Here is a 20,152-nt window from a genome sequence, read left to right as displayed (position 1 = left end):
TCCTTTCCTTTCCTTTCCTTTCCTTTCCTTTCCTTCTCTCTCTCTCTCTCTCTCTCTCTCTCTCTCTCTCTCTCTCTCTCTCTCTTTTTGAGACAGGGTTTTTTGTGTAGCCCTGGATGTCCTGGAACTCACTTTGTAGACCAGGCTGTCCTTGAACTTAGAAATTCACCTGCCTCTGCCTTCTGAGTGTTGGGATTAAAGGTGTGCACCACCACCACCCAGCTATCCTTTTCATTTTTGATGCCCTTTCTTTCTGTTGCATGATTTCTTTCGCTAAGATTTCTGGTTTCTAGTACTATAGCAAATAAGAATGGAAAAAGTTCCTAAGTCCTTAGATTATATTCCACTTAAAGGGGCCTTCTTAGTGACTGGCACCGTGGCCCATTGTCCAATGCTGCAAATAAAACCTGTCTTGTATGGAGAAATCAGTTACTAAGTGCTATACTTGCTTTTTCTACTAAGTTCTCTTTCTCTCAGGACATTTTTCTCAGTGTTTCTTTCTCTGACTTCCCCTTCCTGCAGTCCCCACCTGTACCTCCCAGAAATTTGCCTGGCAGGCTTATGTTTCCTTCAGGGCATAGCACAAAGCCAGGAAAAGCATAGGAAGGACCTACTAGGCACTGACACAAGCAACTGCCCCAGGGTGCTGTCATTGGGCACTTGTATCTTTTCCCCAACCATAAAATCTTGTCAATTATCCAACTGAATGGAGTTGTCACTTAGTGTACTTAGGGGATGGGTCTCAGGAACACTGCATACCAAATTCCAGAGTGTTCAAATCTCTTCCAGGAAACGGTGTAGTATTTTCCTATAACCTATGAAAAGCCCCACATTATTTCAATAGTCCTGGCATCACTTACAACTCAGGCAACTCGTGGTATTCTTTTGATTAAGGAATAAGAAAATCTACATATTCAGTACAGATCAACTTTTTTTTTTCAAGTATTTTAAATGTGTGGTTGGTTGGGTTTGCAGATGTGTCCTGTGAGGATAGAAAAAGCTCTCCCTGTGAATGAAATTGCCATTCAGTGGGTTAAAATGTTTGAAGAGTAGCAATTCCACAAGGCTCAACCTAATGGATGCATACATCTGTGGTACTTTGAACACATTGCCTTTGTTTTTCTCTCATTACACAGTAAATAACACACAGTAGGTCTTTTGACATTTAGCATTTTTAAAACATGCCTTTCAGAAGTGTGAAATGTCTGTGTTTTCTCTGTTGAAATGCCCAGAGGACTAATTATCTCATAGCAGGAATTGAGTAAATGTTTATCAAATTAATAACTAGTGGGTAAATGTTTTAAGTCAACTTTCTCTTTACCATCAGTATGAACAATTAAGAGGTCTATTTTTATTCCTGCCAAATTTGAAGGATAATGCTTTTACTGAATAATATTTTAATTGATCCTTTCAAAATTTGATATAGTGTATTTGAAGCATTTTTACCTTCTCTCCTCACCTTCTCCCAGACCACTCCTCCCTTTTCCTCACCTATCTCTATCTATCTATGCATCTGGGTACCCATCTACCAGTGTGTGTGTGTGTGTGTGTGTGTGTGTGTGTGTATCAATCAATCATCTATTTATATCATCTATCTATCTATCTATCTATCTATCTATCTATCTATCTATCTATCTATCTATCATCTACTTATCCATGTAAATCCATCAAGTCAAATTTGTGTTGTCCAAATACTTCTGGATGTGGCACCTGGACCCTCTTCTATCTCGCAGAGGTCATACTCTTAAAGGAAACTGACTCTCCCTCTATCAGCAACTATCAAGCTAATGGTTTCTATTGAACTCTATAAACTTCAACTTGGATTTTTCCTCCCATCCCCTCCTATTCCTTTCCCTTCCCTCTTTTCCCTTCACTCCCCTCCTCTTCCCTTCTCCCCTTTCTCCTCCCCTCCTCCTTCTCCCCTCCCTCCCCTCCTCTTCCCCTCCTCTGACCTCTTTTCCCCCCTCCTGTTCGTCAGAGCTCCCAGTATTATTTCCCATTTCCCACTTTAAGAATTGCCAAGAGCACACATTCAGGGCTTTTCTGTTGCCTGAAGAACATAGACCGTCCTGTTTGCTGCTCAGGGACTGGCTAGTGTGTAGTCAAGGAAACACTGAAAGACAAGACCAGGATGTGGCTTCCTTTTCTTTACACTTGTCCAGTGTCCTGCCCTGTGTCTCAGGTCTGCTGTGTGGTTGGTGCTTATTCATTTCTGGTGGTTAACGCACATGGAGCGATGATTATCAAGGGGACACGGGAACCCTCTGCCCTTCCCTGAGGTTGTTTCTAACATCAAAGGATGAAGAGGGAAGAATGAAATCATCCCCAGTCAAGCTCCTTGCCTCCCCCTTGTTCATTTGTGAACTGTCAGACCCTTGTTAGCCCTGCTTTGCTCCTCCATATGGTCCGTGGCTGGCAGGGATTTCACAAGAGGCAACAGATGGACAAGCATTTTTGTATTATTTTCCTGACTATATTTAATTTTATAGTGATAAAATCGAGTTTCATATTTTTATCCACTTAAATTCCTTTCCCTTCCATGCAGTGCTTCCAGAAAAGGTATGAAGGAAGTTGTTCATGCTGCCCTGTTTCCAAAAGTTCAGGACTCAGCACGGTTATGTTTTCCAGGTGGCGAGATTGGCCTTGAACCTTGTTCTGACACTGTTTTCTTGGTGGTTTCGGATGGTGAAGCTGACCCTTTGATGAATGGCTGTTGCTACGATGGACCTGATTCATCTGTTCCTCTTCATAAGTCCTTTCCCACATATCAGCTCAACATCACAGTGCATCCAGTCGACAACCAGCCACCTTCAATTATAATAGGTGACTGTGTTCTTCTTTTGAGTAGAATTGTCTTAGTGTCATACCAAAAGAGTCAGTGAAATAGTTCTCTTTGCTTAGATTAGAAAGCTACCAAATGCAGTCGTCACCCAGTAATCATCTCAACAGAAATACGTAGTAAACCCAAGATCTGTAATAAAATATCACAGCGCCGAAGAACGGACGTGCTTGAAAATTTATGTATTTCCATATACACAGAGATCACAACAGCACACGCGTCTTTGTGTGTGCATTCTACAACAAGGACGTTGAGATCCTCAAATACGCTGGTTTATTTCACATGGGAAAATATCATTTGCCTGCTGGAGGGAGAATAATTCATTTTATCCATAATAATTTCTATTCAGACAGAATGTGCTTACCACAGAGACCATTTATATACATTTAACCTTACGTGCTTCTCAGAAAGTCATCTCTTCATGGGCATTATGTATATGTTCTGTCTCACGGAAAAAAAATAAGCATATGTATGAATGTTCTTGTTGTAATTTGCAAAGTATCTCCCAAGCAATGTTCTGGAAAGGAAGCATCATCCCAGCAGAGTAATTAAGCACCAAGGCATGAAAAGATGTTCGTTATGAGCAATTCATAATCGCGCTCAGGCAATTAACGCTCTGACAAACAGAGGTAACAACTGATCTTGAGGAGTACATAAACTACATTTAGTGGCTTATCATTAAAACAGTTTGGCAATTCTTATTTTCATTTGTCACTTCTATAGAGACACAAGGGAAATCAGAGTTTCTTGAGAATGACTGGAGGGGCTGTAGCAGAGCATTTAGCCTTGCTGCCGTCTTTCCACTATTATCTGGCTGGCTTGGATACGAAAGAGTATACAATGCCGTAAGTCCCAATTAAATCGCACTCGTGTCCCCGGAATATTCTCACCACAAGGAGAATTTGTGCCCAAGAAAATGAGCCTCTCCCACGGAAGCATGTTTGCCTGTAGGATTTTTGCATATTTGCTCTGGCTGGGGTTGCAATCACTCCCTCTGCTTCTTACTATTCTGATGGAGGGGTTCATGCTAAGATGCAAGTGTATGGTTTTAAATTTTGTTACATTTTGACTTACTGGTTTTGTGAGCCAATGTGCTCATGTAGATCTGAGAGCAGAAGCTGGTTCTCCCTACCCCTACATTGGTTCTCAGGATTGAACTCAGCTCACTGGGCCAGACAGTTGGCACCTCCACCCACTGAACTATCACCCTGGCCTCTGACTGGTTTTTTTTTTTTTTTTTTTTTTTTTTTGTATGCAGGTAGGATGCTCACAGTGGATGAAGGCTTCTCAGCAGCCCTTACTACTCATCACTTGACTGTTGTTGACCGGGACACTGCCCCGGATGACTTAAAATTCATTTTGGCTTCTCAGCCCCAGTTTGGCTACTTAGAAAACACACTGCCTTCTGCAGGCTTTGAGAAAAGTAATATGGGCATAAGCATAGGTAAGTCATGGTTTCCTGACCCACAATGTCTTGCCAGCGTTCACGGATGTGAGTGGCTAGGCTTAGGACATGCGTAAGGATTTTAAAATATTCAAGAGATTGTTATAATTATTCTAGCTGATACACTGAATCTTAATTGTTTCTCAGTTGGACTTTTATCTGGACTTTTCCCATGTATGAACATTTATAAGTGAAATAAGTGGAAACTTCATGTATGAAAAATGTATGAATATATGCTAAAGTGCCCACCTATTCCAAGGCCTTCCTAGCCACTCAGCCCTGGGATATAATTAATATGATGGGGACCACAGAGACTCATACTTGTCTTTCAGCACATTTAATAGATATTATTGAAAAATATTAAGAAATATTGCTGTACGTGCTACTGAAAGAGAAACCGGAAATGTTTGAGTAGATTACATTAATTTTGAAAGCAAAATGTTTCTCAGCGACCAGAAGAGTCTTTTATAAAACGAAACAGAGATAAAAAGCAAGACGTAAATCTTCCAAAAAGAACTCTTTATATGTACGATACTTTTTCAATCGTAAGACATTTCCATTTTAAAATACAAGTGAGATTAGGTTTAAGATTAACCAAATTAAAGGTTATTCATCTTGTTTCATGATTTAATTCATAACATAGGACATTTTTCATCTTCTGATTTAAGGCTAGCTGATTATCAAATCCACTAATTAATTCTATTCAATGCAGTGGGCTTCTCGATGTATGTTATGGGGACAAGTCATTGGTTTCCAGTCATTCTGCCTAATGTTAAAGAGATGGTATCCTTCTTAACCCAGTATGACAAAAGCCACCTGTCAGAAGGACAGTTTAGCCAAGGGTTCTCCCTGATTTTCAGGCCAAGGGTCTGGAGACTGATCATGAAGTCCCTGCCTCCCGATTAGTGGTTATCACAAGTCCGTTATTTGGGCAGATTTTCGTCTTTTCTTAAGATCTGTGATCCCCGCCTTTATGTGGATGGCTGGTAGGCATCACACCTGTCCCGGCTATGATCATGTATCTACTTCGCAGAGAAGCAGCTGTAAAACACTGCAGGTCCCTGGGAAGTGCTCTTTATCATTTCCCTGTTCTGTCTTGGTGTGTGCTAGCCTCATTCCAGTGGACAGACATGAAGGCTTCACACATTAACTATGTGCAGTCCAGGCACCTGAGAGTAGAACCAACTGCTGACCAGTTCACAGTATATGCCACAGACGGGAAGCACCGCTCCTTGGAGACAACATTCCACATTATCATCAACCCTACAAACGATGAAGCTCCTGACCTTGTGGTACAGAACATCACTGTAAGAAACACTAGAATAGTCCTCTTTACCTCAACATTTTCTGGCCTTTAATCCCTTTATGTTGGTCCAGGGATCCCCCAATATGTTAGTTTGGTGAGGAGTGAGGAAGTCAGAATCTTATGTCACATAATTAATCACTTGTGGACTATTAGCCTAATAGTAATGGTCATGGCAAAGATAATGTGAGTGTGTGTGCATGCATGTGTGTGTGTGAGTGAGTGAGATTGTATGTCTGTGACTGTCTATGTGTCTGTGTAATAAAGTACCTACTGGGTTATAGGTTCCAAGTATTCATAGTTGGAATGCATTCATAGATGTCCTCACAATAGGCTTTTAGGTTCTTTATTGTTGCTTTTTTATTTCATTACTGAAGAAAGGGAGCATAAACAAGCTAAGTAACCCAAGAGATTCATGAACATGTCAGAATTATGTCTATATACTATAATTTTTTCTGTATGTTTTAACTTACAAATAAGAGAATGATACACTACGACTTTATGCTTTATTCTCTCAAGTATAAGACCACACCCACACCCACCCACCCACACACACACACCCACAATCACTGTGTAGTTCCTTTTAAATATTATGCACACACACACATATATATATATATATATATGTGGTTAGTTCATACATTATATTCATGCATTAACATGTCAAATGAACACAGGCTTTGGCCTCAAAGGAACTTGGGGATTGCTTTAAATATATATATTTTTTAAATTTGGGCAGGTTATTTCTCTTCAAGTTTCTGTTTCCCCATCTTTGAAAATGTACGTGGAATTTTCTTTTGAGAGTCCGCCATGATGATCTAGTTGGCCAAGCACAGTGTGACCGTAATGAACGAACGTTTGCAGTACAGTTAGCGCGCCATCGTTTTCCTAATATTGACCAAAGTCATTATTTCTCCTCATTTTTTTTTGCTAAAAATAATCACATTCTGAATGTGAATGTCTTTATTTGATTTTAATTTTCTGCTGAATCTTAATGGCACACAAGTGTCACCTCAGCATGAGATTTAACAGCCAACTCCTGCCTCTCCTCTTCTTTTGGCTCGTGGCTTACTCTGGAGAGCCCTTCAGTGATTATGTGAGGAAAAAAAATCTATAAATGATCTTTTCCACACCTACTTTCACTGTCTTTATCTGCCTGAGGCAAGGGCTTTTGGAATAATTCGTCCTCTGGGAAGTTGTCCCTCATCCCTCTGTGGGAGTGATCATGTCTTTCACCCAAGCCTTCTCATCTATGCAAATCATGCACAGGCCCTTGGAGCATTGGCAGAGACAACTTTTAAGCATCAGGCATTCTTTTTCTTTCTTTTTCTCATATAACTGCATTTATCTTCCCTCTTAGGAAATTTCCTTATTGTATAGATCGCTGGGCTTCCATCAGAATATGTCAGTGCATTATAATCATGTGCAAACCTGCACCTTAGTAGTTATCTGCTTTTTGAGTATGTTCACTTAAACTTTTTTATTCTGGAAAAAAAATTTTTTTAACAGCCTGGAGAAATGGCTGAGAGAGCACTGGTTGCTCTTCCAGAGAACCTAAGGTTAAATTCCCAGCACCCACATGGCAGCTTACAACTGTCTGTCTGTAACTTCAGTTCCAGGGGATCTGACACCTTCACCCAGACATACATGCAGGCAAAACACCAATGCACATAAAAATAAAAATTTTTATTTTCATAATGTCAAGAAACAATTTCATTTCCAAAAAAGAATCCTGTAGATTTTTTATTTGTTTGTTTGTTTGTTTTGTTTTTAGAAAATTCCTTGGCGATCTTGTGGATGAATTTAGTATTTTTTGTAAATGAGATCCATTACCACACAGTCTAGGGGGAAGCTTCCTAGTTAAGCTTAGTAAAGATGGAGAATTACATGTTTTTGAGTTGCTTTATTAGAGTTCTTAGGGAGAGTGAGACACTGACAGAAGTTTTTAAATAGCTACATCATTATGAACTAATCTGTGATGTGATTTCGGTCTTTAATACAAAAAGGTCAACTAGGAGCAGCACTGGTTTTGACCCAATATCAGTGTGGCTGCAGGAAGGTCCCTTCGGAGCCCCTGGAAGACACTGGAGAGAAAGCATAGGTTCTCATGATGTGACCGCTCCGCTGTGAAGACAGCCTGCTGGCCTCCACTCTTTTATGCATCCTGTTCCTGGATGTCTAGCGGCTCTTGGTATTCCTTCCCCAACTACACTGTTGATAGGCAGGCCTCCTTCCCAGTCCTTCCTCCTGACTTTGATTCCTGAGAACATTTATATTACCTTCAGAAGGTAGCACAGCAGCCGTGCAGATCCCCAGGGAGCATGCATAGGATTTATATTCTTTGAGTATTTAGATCTTGCTGTATTTCAGAACAGAAAACAAATATTTTCTTGTTCTAGCCTCTCTCTGAGGAAGAACAGGGACGTGGGCAAGTCAACTGAGTACCAAATGGCCAGTGGCTTTCTTGATCCAATAAGCACTCCAGTGTGTGTGGACAAGTGTGTGTGTGTGTGTGTGTGTGTGTGTGTGTGTGTGTGTGTGTGTGTNTGTGTGTGTGTGTGTATGTATGTGTGTGTGTGTGTGTATACGTGTGTGCGCGCGAGTGTGTGTGCTTATGCCTGTGCCTGGGTGTCTGTGTGTGAACTCAGGTTGTCTAGGCTTGTGTGGCAAGCACCTTTACCGACTGCACCTTCTCACCAGCCCCATGTAGATGTTTTAATCATTCCTCCTATGCTGTGCATGGAACTAAGAAGAACTTTGAAATCTTTAGAAAAGACGTGAGGGAAATGATAGATTTCTTTTTTACATTCCTATTAACTAGAAATTTCTTTTTCTAGAACTCAGTATCTGAAAATGCCATGGAAAATTTGAAATGGGATATCTTCATATAACTGGGTGGGTTTTAAAGTAGCTTTCTCAAAAGAAGTAGCTAGAGGAAAGGTTCTATTTTCTACTGCTCACTCTGCCGGCTTGCTCCGCTCAGGTGGATGAGGGTCACATGATAGAACTGGATTCTTCCATCATCAGTGCTACTGACAGGGATGTTCCCAAGGACCCCTTGCTCTTCAGCATCGCTCTCAAGCCCCAGCATGGCCTCCTCATCAATGCGGCCATCAGCAAGGACTCCCATCAGATCAAGCAGCTGCAACACGAAATCCACAGCTTCTCCACGGACCTTCTCAAGAATGGTAGATCGAGAGCTGTGTCTGCTTACCTGATGCAGTAACTTAGCTCACCCCCGTGTGGACTCTAAACAAGTCGCAATAGTAGAAACAGAAATTAAATTGGTGGTTACCAGAGAGGTTAGGGGGAGTGGAGAGAAATGAGAAGCTGTTGTTCAAAGAGTAGGGAATTTCAGTCCTTCAAGAAAATTTAAAACCACAAATATTGGACTCAGGAGATAATAACAATAAAAAAAAGACATGAGGTTGTAAAGGAGAGGGAAGGACAATATTTGAGGCATATGTTTGTACATGGTGATGATTATAGTAAATAGTGTGTAGGGTAGCTGAACATTAAAGAGTACACACATTCACATAGAAGGGAAAGCAAAGTGTGATTCAAGCACGTCACATATATCAAAATGCCATGTTGTGTTTCATGCTTACAATTTTTTGTTAATTAATACATAAATTTAAGAACTGTTTTACTCCACTAAAGATACAAACAAACCATAGAAGTGTGGGGCGAGGAAGCATATATACTTATCTCTTCAGTCTGAATTACGGGCTTGTGACTAACAAGGGGCAGATAGCCCTAGCCAGACACTGTAGGCAGTTGAAGATGTAATGACGTGTTCTCTTTGACTCTTAGAATACCATTAACAATTATATTTGTGATTTTCGGTATTTTAACATAGAATTTTAATCATAATTTAAATTTTCCTTTTCAAACGATTCAGATGATGGCTTGTCTGCCAAAATTTTTACAGTTGAAACGAATATAGATTCACATATAATAACCATTCATTAGTCTCTGTGGAGATAATGCGTTCTTTAGGGAAAAGACACACTGGAGCAGGCTGAATTGTTTTTTAATTACTTTTTTAAAAGGCCTTGTCCCAGTTTCGATGTATAAAAATACTTTTAAAAGACACGAGCAAGTATGCAGTTCTAGAATCAGTACCTAGCCTCACACTCCTCTCTTCTCTGTGTTTCCTTTCCCCGACCTGGAAGGTCTTCCCTCACCCTGACCAGGATGGCACCATCCGCGTGCAGCTCTGCTCTCCTCCCACAGGAAACCTGCTACTCCCCAGACCTCTCTCCTCCGTGCCTACTTTGCACTCGTACTTTTTGGCCTCTTTCCTACTGTCTTCTAAGTATTTATTTCTCTAATTAGAGCGTAGTCTCTTTGTCCCAAAGGTTATTTTGTAATAATTGCAGATGACGTCTCATGTTTGAATATGAAAAGCCAATTCATCATCTCAGTTGTGAACTGTAAAGAAATGGATTCTGAAACTTCCAGGTTGCTCTGACCAAATCTGTCCTTATGTGCAGCAAATGCCATTGTTACAAACACCGGGGAAGGGAATAATAGCTTAAAATGTACTCCCATTCATTCACTTTTGTTTGCTGAGCTGCGTTAAATGATGCATACCTGTAATACCAGCACCTAAGGAGTCTGAGATAGGAGGACCAAGAGCTCAAGGCTTTCAAGGACAGCCTTAGCTTCAGGGAATCTGTTTCTAAAGGGAAAAGAATACAGTTTAAAATATTTTTTTTACATTTGTTTATTTATTTATTTATTTACCTATCTATCTTGTGCTTTGGGGGGAAGTTGTGGAGTGCCATTTGAAGGTCCAAAAGAGGATTTTTAAAAATTAATTATTTATTTTATATATGTGAGTTCACTGTAGCTGTCTTCATACACACCAGAAGAGAACATCAAATCCCATTACAGGTGGTTGTGAGCCACCATGTGATTTGCTGGGAATTGAACTCATGACCACTGGAAGAGCAGTCAGTGCTCTTAACTGCTGAGCCATCTCTCCAGCCCAAGAGGTTTTTTTTTTTTAGTTATATTATTGGTTATTCTTATCAGATTAAATAAGTATCATGCACTCATCATGTAAGTTTGGATAGCATGGTTAATTTGAACAAAAAATAAAATTTCTTAAATAAATGTATATTTTGATGACATTTTCAAAAGTTAGGTTTTATTTGTATTTTGGTTTTTGGTTCATTTATGAACATATTAAAAGTAACCCATACAATGTAAATATATTCTCACAAATATTCCACCCTTAAACATACAGAATTTATCAAATGCCTGACATATTAGATAACTCATAGTATAATCACTTCATGTACATTCTCAATAGTACCTTGAGTAGTTTTGGTAACTATGGTATTTTATTATATGGATATACTATGCTATAGATTTTCATAACTGATTTATTTTAAATAATTTTTTTTAATTTCTTGGCATTAATAGTCACATGTCAGTAAACATTTTTCATAAGTCCATTGGTGTTTCTAAAGATTTGTAGTTAGTTTTGCAAACAGTAAATTAATATTTTCAACTGAATATCTAAAGGACCATTAGGAAGTTTTTTAAAAAATGACTAAAGGTAGTTTGCATAGTGATGTTTGGAACTACTTATTATTCATTTTGATGACTGGCCCAAGATAGATTTTACTTTAATTTCCTACAAGAATTCATTTCTCATATTCATTTAAACACTGTGATAACTCTGTTCTTTTATGGTTTATGCGGTTTCCTTATTTAAATAAGAAAATTTAATGGGCTTCTGAATGACTCCACAAAACAGAGCTCATATCCCTATAATACTTTTATTAGTGAGCATTCTGAACACCAAAACCAGGTATTAAAATGGTGTATCTGGGGCATGGGGACAGTTAACAAGAAGGAAGACCCTCTCCTCTTATCTCTTCCAGGAATGAAGCTGGCCTATGCCCACGACGACTCAGAGAGCTCTGCTGATAACTTCGTGATCCAGTTGTCAGACGGGAAACATAAAATCCTTAAAACCATCTCAGTAAAAATCACCCCAGTGAATGATGAGACACCAACGCTAAGCAAGTGAGCTGCTTGAGAGAGTTCATTTCTGATGTCCACAAAGTTTTGTGACACTAGGTCCACAGGAAGACGCCAGGCTCCCACAGAGCCCATTTTCTACAACTGCCCTGCCTCTCAGGCATCAGGAGCAGCCAGAGAAGATGCTAGGAAGCATATCTAAAACAGTCAGTTCTTAAAAGACACATAATCATACATATACCATAACACACACACATACACACACACATGTGCATGCGCGTGAGTGTGCAAGGTGCAATCTATAACTTGAGTTACGATGTTAACTGCCAACAATCATCAAACTTTTAAACATTTTGTTTTGTTTTGTTTTGTTTTTCGAGACGGAGTTTCTCTGTATAGCCCTAGCTGTCCTGGAACTCACTATGTAGACCAGGCTGGCCTCGAACTCAGAAATCTGCCTGCCTCTGCCTCCCAAGTGCTGGAATTAAAGGCATGCGCCACCACATCTGGCTAATCATCAAACTTTTAACTAAAAGCGATCAAGGGAGACGCTCAGTCCCACTTTGTTATCCTGGTACCTCACTGTCTGCCCATCTGGACTATGTCCCTGACGGATCACCACCCCACTACTGCATATCACAATGCAACTCAGAATTCTAGTAACATGAACTGCAAAGCTTACATACCATTGCATTTCTCTAATGCTAGCAATTTCTTCTGCAGTTGTAAAGTGTCACACTTCAGACTGCAAAGAACTTCACGAGGTCTAGCAGGTCTTTAGAACTAGCTGCAGACATGTGTCTGGCTCTTGGGGCTCCACTGAGACCCCCCCCTTATTTAATGGTGTAGCCATTAAGCCTTAAATAGACTATTTGAGTCTCTCTGGGATGGGAACACCTTCCTGGAGATCTCTAAACCTCCCAAAGACTCCTGGACTAAGTAGGGAAGAGAGACCAGGCAAATCCCCACCTTCTGCTGTCAGATCAACATCATCCTTTATTGGCTGCAAATGCTCTGAAGCAAGAAAGTGTTGTGGGAAATGCTGATAATCGTATTTTGGAAGACTGATTCTCAGGTATCAGTTCAACCAAGAAGATATATGAAATGTCTGTATCCTTATTTCAATGATGAGGTGTCAGATTGGTTTGACATTGATCTATGGATGTGAAAGATGCTGTCATTCTGGAACCCAAGAGGAAGCAAGGATGAATTCAAGGCTAGCCTGTGGTGACGCAGTGAGTTTGAGGCCAGCCTTGACTCTATTGGAAGATCTGTGACAGTAGGATGGGAGGATGTTAAACTGCTACAAACCTCTTGGTAGTCAACACTTGAAGAAGGGAGAAAGATAAAAGCCAGTGTTTATTAAGTACTTACTAAGTGTCAGACATGTTACTAAACCATTCATACACATGATTTTATGAATCCATCTGCCACTCACTGGCCAAGAACAGAGAAGGAAAGGAGTCTGTCTTCTGAAGAGCCACAGCCTTGCTGCTGGCCTCCCAGCGACAGCGACAGCTGCAGAATCCCAAATCTCTTTCAACTCTGCTTCTGAATCCATCCTCTGTAGAAGAAAGGGTTCTAATTAGCAGAACTGTTGAACATACCTGTGGGCCACGGGGTGACCTTTCAGTTCATGTGCATGGAGTGCAATGGTCGGATCTGGTTGACTGGTCTGCGGTAGTTCAGACATTTGCCTTTTTTTCTTTCTCTTCCTCCTTCCCTTTCTCCCTAGGAAGGAAGCAGCAGTTGCCCTTTTTCTTTTATCCTTTTGGTTTTTAGTAGAACTCCTTTCCCTTTCTCCCAGAACACCCTCCATTCTTTGTCTCCTTCTACATCTCCATCTTCTCCCTTCTTTCCTTTTATTAGTAAGACCTAGGGCATAGCTAGTGGTTCAGAAATCTTGAGTGAGACAGAGTGACAGAGATAGCTGCTTATCAGAGGTGTGGCCTTAAACTCGCTCTCTCCGTCTTTCTCTTTGCCTCTCAGTGGAATGGGATGATGCTAGCACTCTTTTCATATGATTGTTACAAGAAAGACATGTAAAAATGCTCCAGAGATTGTACACAGAGAGTGATCACAAATACTCTTCATTGTCATTATTACAAGCAGTTCTCTCTGTTCTAGAAACACAAAGACAGTCTGACCCTCTGTTCATTTCTGCCGAGAGTAGCTTGGTCTCTGCCAGCACTCGACCCCATTTCTTTGATGGTTCCTTTAGATGCTGCAGTAGGTGCTTTTGTCCCAGAGTTCCGGCACCTTACCCGCCTGTCCTGTGCATAGGATCAGTGTTCTGCTTCAGGTGTTCACAATTTGTGGCTCCACTTCCCTCCTTAGGAACCTGCTTCAACTCATGTGGACAGTTGGTAATGGTAGGAGCAGACAGTCGTTTGTCATGGGAGATGACAGTCAGTAACTGTGGGAGCAGAGAATTGGTAACTGTGAGAACAGTCAGTAACCATGGGATCAGGCAGTAATGCTGGGAACAGTCAGGAACCATGGGAGCAGACAGTCGGTAACAATGGGAGCAGACAGTTGGTAACCATGGGAGCAGACAGTCGGTAACAATGGGAGATAGTAGATAAGACAAATCTCCCACCTTCCTGCCCTCCAGACACGTTTAATCCAGGTCACACTCTATATGGTTCTTCCAAAGGTCCTAGCTAGGATAGAAGGTTGAGGCAAGATGTCTTGAATCTAAAGGTTAGAGATGTCATAAGGAACTTAATTAGGTCCCTTTTCTTAAAATAACAAAAGTTAAAAGATTCTAGTAGGATTAAGCCTCAAGTGCCATTAGTAGTAAAAACAGTCACTGCTACGCCTTTCCCTTCTCACTGGCTCCCATCTTTCTATTTCTGGGATCCTTTTCTATATAAATTACTTGTAACACAGTCTTTTTTCCCAACGTCCCCTTTAAGGCAACCCAGATTGTGGTACTTGCCATCCCTGTCATGTAATTCTGACACTTCTCCTACCAACCTTACCTAATAGTGATTTGAGGCTGTCTTTCATCTTATAGAAGATAGCAATAATCTACAAAAGCCTCAATCACCCGACTCATTAGCCCTCTAGAATGCTGTGATTCATCTTCCCCACTCTTATCAGGGAACTTGCCAGTCCTGGGCTAACAAGAATCCCTCTTTGAATGAGAGAGGTTAGAATGACATGTCAGGCATGGGCTTCTCTGGAGAAGACCTGATGGTTGCTGTCGTCAGTTGTGAGACTTGGTGTCTGGTCCCAAGGCCATGGACTTCAAGATTCCCCAAGTTTCTCAAAAACAAAACTTGTGAGGCAGATGGAGTCATCATAGGTGAGCTCACTGTGACCACAGTGGAGAGCTGGAAGGCTGGTAGGAAGAGACCCCTTTCTCACTTGGGTGGAGCTGGGGAAAGGTTGCAGTGGTCACATGGAAGCAGCACATGGCTGCCCTGTCTGTTCATGCTTTCAGTTAGCCATCCAGATGCCAGGGGCCAGCCTGGAGGGTCCACTTCTTCAGGAAGATGAGCTGCTATAAAGACCACATGCACCAGGGGCCTTTTGAGGAGGAGGGAGGAGATTAGAGGACCAGAGATAGCACAAGAGTATCAACCTCAGGAGGGCCTTCAGGAAGAGCTTTGGAACATTATATAAATTGCTTTCAGTAGGGTTCTGTATATATGGTTAGATCTATAATACATGACCTTCTTTCTTCATGGAGACGTTGTAAAGGTTAGAAGAGAGAACAGAAACAAAATTGTTGTATAAACTACATTTAACATTAAGGCATAATGTTCTACTCATGTAAATAATGAGAAGCATCTCTCACTTAGGTCACACACTCCTTTTCCAGAGTTTGGTATACGACTGTTTCCAGTGCTTTGGCTGTTGCTTATCACTTCTATCTTGAGGGTGGGATCTGTGATAGCCCATGACAACCAGTATGAGTGTCCCCTGATGGCCTATGTCTTCCATTTTCATATGACACCATCCTTTCCTTACTCTAGGAAGGCTGAAATCTCAATGGCTGTGGGCGATACTCGTGTCCTGTCTAGTGCTGTTCTTTCAGCCACAGATAAAGACTCACCCAGAGAGAAGATTCACTATGTATTTGAAAGACTTCCCCAAAATGGACAACTTCAACTTAAGGTAAGTGGCCCTTTAATACAATTATTTAATTAATTATTATCTTTTTCATGTACGTGTGCCTGTGTGAGATTATATGTGCCACATGTGTACAGATGCCCATGAAGTTTAGATCCCGTGGAGCTGGAATTATAGGTGCTTATGAGCTGCCTGATATGACGGCTGGGAACCAAACCCCGGTCCTCTGCAAGACCAGTTTGTGTTCTCAATCACTGAGCAATCTATCTAGCCCTAGACTTGCTGGGGACTAGGGGTGGATGACCCACACAAAAGCCCTTTAACCTTCATTTCCCGAAGCAGGTGTAAATGTTATCAACACACACATTTGTACCATTGACTTTATTCTAGAATATGCATAGTTTTCACTCAACTGTAGAATATTTACTTTTCCTGTTTAGAAAACTTTTAAATCTGTTGCCACTTCTTATTTTCCTCTCTCCCCCATGCCTCCCCTCCCTCTTTTTCTTCTATTCTCTCACTCCTTAATGTCTGTGTCTTCCTCTCCCATTCCCGCACCCCTCCCTTTGCCTCTCTCATTGTCTCTGCCATACTCTAAGCCATCTCGGGAGCATGGAAGCATTTAAAATCTGAACCTATTAGTGTCTTTTTTATGAAGCCTCCTTCCAGCCTCATGCGAATCTGCGGGAGGACAAAATCTTGAATCCAAAGCTACACTAGGGACACTCCGTGTGGCAATCCTACTCCACTCAGCAATGGCTGTCCTATTTTACTAACTGCTGTATTAGAATCTGGCAAAACACCGGTGTGACAGTAAATCTACACACCTGGATTTGTACGTGTTCCCAAACTTAACCCTTTAATAGAAAGCAAAAATCATGGAAATGTGAGGGTACATGAAGGGTTAAGTCACTCGAGCTCTGGTGCTAACTGTTCCAGGAGCTTGCTCAAGTTCTCGTGATTCCTCTTAGTCCTGTGAGAGTGAACGTCTAGTCTATTCAGATTGCAGGCATGATGCTTAGTAGCTAGTCCAACACGAATCATAGATCAGCCACTTGAGGAGGTCGGCTGACCCACGGGTCCAAAACCTTTATCTGAATGGTGGCTAGAGACTAGCAACAATGTCTAGCCAGCCGAGATGTGATTACCTGAATGCGTGAGTCTTAATCTAACACAGGCTAGGCTTAGAGTCGAAAAGCAAAGGGGATTCATCCTGTGGGGAACAGCTTGGTTGTCACAGAGTGTGGGTACCACAGAGAGTCAGAGAGAAGAGCAATTGCTGATTTAAATTGAGGTACAGCTGTGTCCTGATTTCATTTCAAAGCGTAATGAAGCAGAAACACAGTGAGAGTGTACACGTTTGGGTGGCTTGGGGCCTGACTTGCTTTGGATATGAGAGGCTCCAGATGGGTCCAGGGTCCCAGCAGGCTGCGCACCATCTTCTCACACCTCCCTAGGGCTCACTGAAGCTGGCTAACTGAGGCTAGGGACTGGGCCTCTGGGCCCCCTAGCCTCTTACAGCTTCTTATTTTCTTGTTAGCTCCCCTTCATTTTTGTTTGTTTATTTTGTTTTTGTTTTGTTTTTGTTTTTTTCATTTTGAGTTTCTCTTTTTTTCTTCTTTCTGGCATCAGATGATTCTGTCAGGTCAAACGCATATTTGGGAACGCAAATGAAGAATTAGAAACAAGAGGGCAAATGATGCCTTCCCCTATATTTTATTTCTAGGAGAATATTATCCAGAGGAAAAGTTAAATAGGACCCCATGCTGCCTAGTTTTAAAAGAGTCTGAAAATCTCTATTCGCAAATAGACCTCATTTTCTTAAAAAGCAGCTTAGCTACTGTACTCTAAGTAGCTTTACCCAATGGACCTGTAGTATAACATAGGTCTGCAAATGTCAGGTGGGCAAAATAATAAAGAAGAAGAAATCCCACCAGGTAGAGGAACTCAGGAGAAGGGAGGCTTGTGTATGAGCAGGGCTAAGACTCTCTGGGAACTGAGGCAGATGACCAAGAGAAGAGAAAACAGAAATGACTTACGGGTGTCTTAGTCTGTTGACCAGACAGGCAAACTGGTGAGTCCTGTGCATGGTGAGTCACTGGAAATGACATTTTCCTTCAGTTGTGTGGAATGACTTCTGTGAGCTCTTCTTAAGAAAAGCTATGCTTGGGACTGAAGAGAATTAAAGTGGGTTATTAATACAATATAGGTTTAGTATTCTATCCCCTAATACTCCCCCAGTTGTTAGCCACTCTGCCAGCATAAAAGCCTCTTCTGACAAAAATGCCGCAGTTCTGCCCCAAACACATGCTTACTTATGGTTGACTTGGGCTTTGAAGACCCTGATGGAAAATGGATGGTTTATACTTTCTTCTTACTGTGTGTATGCATGTGTGCCTGTGCGTACGTGTGTATGTGTGTGTGTGTGTGTGTGTGTGTGTGTGTGTGTGTGTGTGTGTGTGTGTGTGCATGTATGTGTAGGGGTGTTGATGGGAATCTGAAAGCTTTCTTTAGTTTTTAGTAAGGATAGATAGTGGCTGGGGGTAGGGGGGAGATGCCAGTGTATTCTGGCTTTGTTTTACCCAGTGAGCTTGGATACACAAGCCATGTTGAAGAAAAGGTGTTTTATTAGATACACAAAATTAAAAAATAAAGTAAAATTTGAAAAGGGAATTTTGAAAGAAACACATTTCGTTTTTAAGCAGCCCATTTCAGCAATTGATTACCCACCTGCTCTCGTTAATTGGGTTATTTAATCAGCCAGGATTAGTGAGGATGAATACCCCCGGAAATACCAGGGATGTTGAACGACTTTGTCAAAATTCCTCTGGTTGAAGCTGTTTCTCACCCAAGGTCTTTAATTATTTTAATATATTTTGTTGAAAGGAAAAAAATATGAGGTCCCGTGGCAAAAATTAGTGTAGAATTTCCCCCAAGTGTTCCTATCAGAGGTTTTCAGGATGTGGGAAGCATATCCGTTAGCTGAGCTGGGGACGCCAGGGTGCCTGCCTAACTGTGACACCTTTCAGATAGGGAGGGACTGGGTCCCTCTCTCCGCTGGCATGCAGTGTACCCAGGAGGATGTGGACCTGAACTTGCTAAGATACACACATGCTGGTAAAACGGACTCCCAGGAAGGAGACAGCTTCACCTTCTACCTCTGGGACGAGGACAACAGGTCACCTGCATTTAACTGTCACATCATCATTGAAGACATGGGCAAAGGTAAGAGTGTGTGTATCCATGCTTAGAGAGACCAGTAGTTGTCAGCAGAAATGAGCTAGTGTAAATACACACATTTGTGTGCTATGGGCCTAGAAAACTTCCTGACTTCCATAGGGATCAGGCACACACATGGTGGGTGTGCTCGTGTGCTCTCTCTCTCTCTCTCTCTCTCTCTCTCTCTCACACACACACACACACACACACACACACACACACACTTAGGCAAAACACCAACATACTCAAAATAAAAGGACAAAAACAAAGAAATAAAGGAAAAATATAAGTTCTTGATACTTTATTGCCACTATTCTATGATTTATGATGTAATTTAATCCAGGATGTTAAGAATCATATCTTGTTCACAATTCCAGAGTCCAAACATTTTCAGATCAAATCGTCTTTGTCCTTGATCCATGCTTTGTTGACTAAATGCTTCCTTGTTCAGCCTTGTTTTCCAGGATGCTCAGGATTAAATTCTGTGATTTACATGCAATTAAAAAAAAAAAAACAACTTTACTTTATGTGTGTGCAATAATTATAATTGTCCTGAATTAATTTTTCTTCATATGAGTTATTCTTGTCTTTGGGGGTGCTTATATTATATTCCACTTATTTGTTTTCCAGTTATAAAATGTATTCTATAACCAAGGACAGTCAGACAGATGAGGTAGATGACGCTGAGCATATTTATTCTTCTCTGCAAAAATATGACTGTGCTGGTTGGGTTTTGACAACATGACATCAGGGAAGATGGAGTCTCCACTGTGAAATTATTTCCATCAGATTGGACTGTAGACAGTTCTGGGGGCGTTTTCTTGATTAATGATTGATGTGGGCGGGCCCATTCTCCTGTGGGTGGTACAACCTGGCCCTGGTTCCTGGAACCTATACCCCCTGATTATGGGATGTAGAAGAAAGCTGGCTGAGCATGCCATGAGAGCAAGCAAGTAAGCAGTGTCCCTTCATGGTGTCTGCTTCAGTTCCTGCATCCAGTTCCTACCTTGGGTTCCCTTGGTGATGGAGTGTGTAACCTGTAAGCTGAAACCCTTTCCTTAATCAAGTTGGTTTGGGCCAGTGTTTTTATTACCACAGCAGAAACTTAAGTTAAGTAGGACTCTCATGTCCAGGTCAAGGTGTCCAGGTGAATGGAATACACTAGCATTTTGGCACATGGCAAGTGACATGTTAGCACAGGCTATCTTCTCACTGCCTTCGCTTTACAGAATGGGAGAAGCCATGCCACAAGCACCTGGGAGTTCCTCTT

At 41.3% G+C, this 20,152-nt stretch overlaps 1 protein-coding gene across 2 annotated transcripts in view; it reads left to right on the top strand.

Moving 5' to 3' along the window:
- Frem1 (FRAS1 related extracellular matrix 1) overlaps nt 1–20,152 on the top strand; it is a 150,134-nt gene that overhangs the window by 73,835 nt on the left and 56,147 nt on the right. Inside the window, exons 17-23 of one of the 2 annotated variants that reach the window (XM_021160224.2) lie at nt 2,629–2,823; nt 4,098–4,283; nt 5,394–5,590; nt 8,570–8,774; nt 11,484–11,628; nt 15,567–15,708; nt 18,693–18,888. In XM_021160224.2, coding sequence (XP_021015883.1) covers nt 2,629–2,823; nt 4,098–4,283; nt 5,394–5,590; nt 8,570–8,774; nt 11,484–11,628; nt 15,567–15,708; nt 18,693–18,888 — 1,266 coding nt within the window. Of the gene's footprint in view, nt 1–2,628; nt 2,824–4,097; nt 4,284–5,393; nt 5,591–8,423; nt 8,482–8,569; nt 8,775–11,483; nt 11,629–15,566; nt 15,709–18,692; nt 18,889–20,152 lie in introns of those variants that run through there. The other variant, XM_029476581.1, reaches the window with a different exon arrangement.

The sequence above is a fragment of the Mus caroli genome, chromosome 4, assembly GCF_900094665.2.
Source record: "Mus caroli chromosome 4, CAROLI_EIJ_v1.1, whole genome shotgun sequence".
Taxonomy (NCBI): domain Eukaryota; kingdom Metazoa; phylum Chordata; class Mammalia; order Rodentia; family Muridae; genus Mus; species Mus caroli.
The sequence above is the reverse complement of the archived record's forward strand: the minus strand, read 5'-3'. Positions and strand labels throughout refer to the sequence as shown.